This window comes from Schistocerca nitens, chromosome 4, assembly GCF_023898315.1.
Source record: "Schistocerca nitens isolate TAMUIC-IGC-003100 chromosome 4, iqSchNite1.1, whole genome shotgun sequence".
In the NCBI taxonomy this organism is placed as follows: domain Eukaryota; kingdom Metazoa; phylum Arthropoda; class Insecta; order Orthoptera; family Acrididae; genus Schistocerca; species Schistocerca nitens.
The window spans coordinates 929,091,748-929,096,397 of record NC_064617.1 but is presented as its reverse complement, the minus strand read 5'-3'; the positions used below and the strand labels follow the sequence as shown (position 1 = coordinate 929,096,397).

At 38.3% G+C, this 4,650-nt stretch overlaps 1 protein-coding gene across 1 annotated transcript; it reads right to left on the bottom strand.

Moving 5' to 3' along the window:
* Nucleotides 1-3,126: 3,126 nt before the first annotated feature.
* LOC126252669 (uncharacterized) lies at nt 3,127-4,129 on the bottom strand. The gene is made up of 2 exons (XM_049953571.1): nt 3,798-4,129; nt 3,127-3,628 (listed from the first exon to the last, which is right to left on the bottom strand). The coding sequence occupies exons 1-2, from the start codon at nt 4,127-4,129 to the stop codon at nt 3,127-3,129; spliced, it is 834 nt and encodes a 277-aa protein (XP_049809528.1).
* Nucleotides 4,130-4,650: the final 521 nt, after the last annotated feature.

Genomic DNA, 4,650 nt, shown 5'->3' with positions numbered 1-4,650 from the left:
CTGGCTGCGCGTAATGTGACGAGGATGTCATTTTCCTCAAATACACTTCCTTATGACACTTATCCAGCAACTGACAATTTAGATTACAGTCCAGTTGTCATACTGCAAGCGTACTCGAAACAACAGTCGACGTTTCTGGAGAAGGAAGTCTTTGACAATTGTGGCTGTAACTTAACACAGCAGGCCACGGTGTTCTACCAAACTCGTATCTTCAGCCTGGTGCGTCGGTAGGATGGTTGCCTCAGTGCTCACAGCGAATTTGCCTGATTGGCATACCGGCTGTGGATCGTACACCTTAGAAAAGAATCTTTTGCCCAGTTCCTTGAAGAGATACCTGCATGACGTCCGTGGGTAAGCATCACATATTTCTCTTACTACTCACTTTTGTGCAATCATTACTCCCTTTCTAAGTGATGAGTTACCCTAAAAATTATTTCATAAATCGTAATTGAATGGAAATGTGCAAAATACGTCAGGATGTTAATTCATTTGTTTCCAGGATTAGCAATTATACGGAAAGCAAAAGTGGCTGAACTTAACTGTAATACGCTTTTTCAATTTCAACTTTTCATCAATATATACATCCAAATATTCTACCCCATTTACTGAGTCCTGCTCATTAGCTCCATCAACTGCTGGTATAACTGTTTGTTGTGCAGAACTGAACACAATTTTTTTTTTTTTAATTTAGGGAGAGTCCATTTTCTGAGAACCACTTTATAATTCTTTGTAAAATACCATTTAAAAATCTCTTCTGTTGGTTTCTCTCCTAAACAAAACTCCGCCCGAACAGATCATGAAGGCCCAACGGTACCGACCGACCGCCGTGTTATCCTTAGAGCCACAGACGTCACTGGAGGCAGATCAAGAGGGGCATGGGGTCAGCACATCACTCTACCGGCCGTTTTGTCAGCTTAAGAGACCGAAGCCGCTACTTCCCAATCAAGTAGCTCCTCAGTTTTGTCTCACAAGGGCTGAGTGCACTTCACTTGCCAACAGCGCTCGGCAGGCTGGATGTTCACCCATCCAAGTGCTAGCCCAGCCCAATAGCGCTGAACTTCGGTGTTACCACTACGGCAAGGCTGTTGGCTGCTTTCTTTCTTATGGGATTTATTATAACACTAGTATCGTCTGCAAAAATTACCAAATTGCTGGTTGAATGTTAAGTGGAAGGTCATTCACATATTTAAGCATTAGCTGTGGACCCAAATTTGAACTCAGTCGGACTGTCTTTCCAGTTACTAAAATTTTCTCCGCTTCCAACATGATATGAATTATTCAGCACAACTTCTTGAGTTTATTAAGTATGATTCAAATCAGCTGTGCTTAAAAACATCAGTCCCATAAAACTTTAGTTTTTCCGAGAGAGCAACGTGATTTACTCAGTCAAACCCTTATTTAAGGGTTGTATGTTTGATGAGTGGATATATAAATAGCATTCCCAACGAGCAGGTCTTCTGGAATCCAAATTCTGATGTGCTAAGTAAATTGTTGCTACTTAAATATGAGACTACTCTTGAGTACATTACTTTTCCTAATATTTTGAAAAAAAAAATGTGTCAGACGTACAAGCCCTTCACATCTGTCCCTGCTATTCAGGCACAAGTAACGGGCTCTCTGCAATATTCTGTTTTGTCCCGCAGTATTCGCCGGAGACTAGCAGCAGCCGGACCAGTAAATTCTGTCCCAAGCGCTGGCTTGCCTGAAATTATGTATCTAAATATGCAAGCAGGTTTAGGGGAGCCACTCAGCATTAAACACAACACTGTCATACATCTGGTATGAACAACTACATTCTGAGACGACAAGAAAATTGCAGGTTGCACTGTTTGCACTCTAAGTGTTGATGGCAATTCACTTTCTTGATGATTATCTGTCCACAGTTAGCCTTTGGACAGGCATACGCAGAACCGATACGACGCGGGTGACTGTTGATGTTGCGGAATCCGAATGGTCGAACGAAAGTTCTTAACGCTCGTCACGTATAAGCTGATATCTGGTACCAGCTCTTTTTGACATCTGTAATAATATAACACTATTCAGAAAGTCAACCTTTCATTACACACTTTTTTTAGACGCTAAATTTTTTTTTAAAATTTCAAATTGTTCAACGGTGTCAGGAAAAATGTTGAAAAAAATAAGATGTTTTTAATTAAGAAAAAAATTATTTTTATTCAGTTTGCATTTATGCAAAACTGTGGGAAACTTATCATATACACTCATAAGTGACACTTTGCACATATGCAAAACCGTGTGAAGTTTTTCACACAAAAAGGTTATTAACTGTAAAAAATATATTTATGTCAAATTAACAACAGATATGAAATAATTAATGACATATTCGAAAATTAATGAAAGACACATGTCTTAAACACTATGGGATGCAAGAAAGCAGTTTTTGTCTTTATTTAAACATAAATTCACTTTGCACTTTTCACACATGATAAAGGTGTAGCCTTTGCAGTTAGGGCGTTTGCATGTTGTTCTCTTCTTATTCCACACTGGCCAGTGATCATAAGGATCTAACCTTACTTCCTTTGGAGGTAATGATGATCCCTTATATCTCATCCTGTTTATCTCTATTGGATCTGTGCTAGCTGGTCTACCTCGTTTTTTTGCTCCAGGACCAATCTGGCAAAGAGTTTGAGCTAACTCAGTTCTAAATTTCTTCTGATTCATTGGCATGTTTGCTGCTGTTTTTTCCATTTATTACAATTATATCAACCAGATGGAAAAACAAACGTAAATCTTTATATGACATCTTCCAATGTTGCTATCCAACAAATCTACATTTCTCATATGTGAGTTGTAAACAGAAACAACAGCTGATCACTGCACCATTCTGTGCTCTCTCTTCTTTCTGTCAAATATTGTCAGTTCAGATTTTAGCAGCTCACCAACAAATGTAGACAGGAAATAGATAATATTATTATCTTTATATAAAACAGAGGAAATGTCCACATTGTCAACAGTAGTGATGTATTCCTCAGAATAGCCACGTACTTCTTACATCAGTTCCTTTTCCCTTTGAAATTTGCAATTTGGTATCCTATTCCTTTGTATTGTTCCTACACTATGGATCCCAAGTTTCATAAGGTATACAACTAGATCCATAGAGGTATAATATCAGTCAAAGGAGATCTTGTAATTCTGATACCTTGGAACTTCACTTATGAGGCGAATCACGTTTCCAGATGCTCCAATATCTGCTTCATTATCTAACCTGAATTTTGGATTATTTTCTTGCCCACTGTAGATTTCAATATTGTGTGCAAACCTCATAACCCCACACAAAACAAATAGTTTATACCCCCATTTATGTGGTTTGTCTTTCATATAAACCTTCATGTGGTGCCTTGCTTTGGTTGCGCAGATTTGTTCATCAACTGACAAACGCTCACTCATTGGAACCAAAAGACATTTTTTATTCACATGATCAATTATAGGTCTGATTTTGTACAATTTGTCATTATCTTGACTCTCAGTGTTTGGCCGCTTTGTATTGTCATTGAAATGCAAAGTGGCCATCAGACTCTCAAAGTATCTCTGAGACATTGTCTGTTTTGCTACCTCAACACCAATTACATCATTCCAGAGATCACGAACAGCAGTAGGTGGAGCCAAAGACCTAATAATACATATGCCTATATGAATGTCATGAACATTGCAATTAAATGGTTTGTTTGGATTTTTCTGTGTGCTGTAAAGATTAGTTACATCAACAATTTTTGCCATTAATTCATCATTAACAAAATATTTAAAAAAACTGATATGGTGTGGACAACTCTAGCACTGACTGTGGCAGTGAGGACTTTCCTCCGAATTTAAATTTATCATTTCCAGATGAAGCACTTTGTTTTTTCCAGATGATTCGATTTTTCTGAACCTTTTGGTGTTTTTCAGAAGCTTTTGATACCTGTGCATCAGCAACAGCTTCATTCTCATCATCCTTCAAACAATAATTATTTGAATTATGTGTGTTAACTACAGTAGCCTCAGGCTCGCTATCACTATCTGCAGATTCCAGATCATTTACGTTTATTGTCGGGTCTTCATCTGAATCGTCAAAATCTAACTCATCTTCACTGCCAGAAAGGCATTCTAGGGCCATGAATTCTTCATACGTCATCACTTTACGTCGTCCATTGTCGAAATACGAGAATGACTCCATTACAGCACTCGAACTATCACGATAAACTAGAAAAAAGCAGAAAGAAGGAAACACTACTTTCTCATCATTCGATTGTGGATAGAAGTATTATTACGCGCTACTTCACATATGCAAACGAAATTGATTTGTATACTACTCACATATCTATTAGCAGGAATACAAGATGAACAGAGCAGAATAATACTCTCCAAAGGTTGTAGAAGCACTACATTTTTTTTGCATTGACGTGTTCTTCTATTCAGCTACCAACAATCACCGCCGAAAGAGAGAAATGTCAGCCTGACTTACAATGCTACTCACAGCAACACACATTGTCGCGTCATACACTCAGTAGCGCATTCTAGCGGCAGAATCTTATCAGTTACCGTCATAATACAACATAGCACATCAGCAAAGCCCTCTCAAGCGTTAAACTTCAAGAACAACGGCGAAAATAGAGTTGAAACTTTGCTTTGCACATCTGCAAAGTAACGCAGTGA

Bases quoted from the DNA above. Each gene is read 5' to 3' on its own strand.
- LOC126252669 (XM_049953571.1), bottom strand. From the start codon at position 4,129: ATGACGTATGAAGAATTCATGGCCCTAGAATGCCTTTCTGGCAGTGAA. The intron at 3,629-3,797 runs GTCAGTGCTAGA...ATGTATTATTAG, and splicing joins GGAAAGTCCTCACTGCCACA to GTCTTTGGCTCCACCTACTG.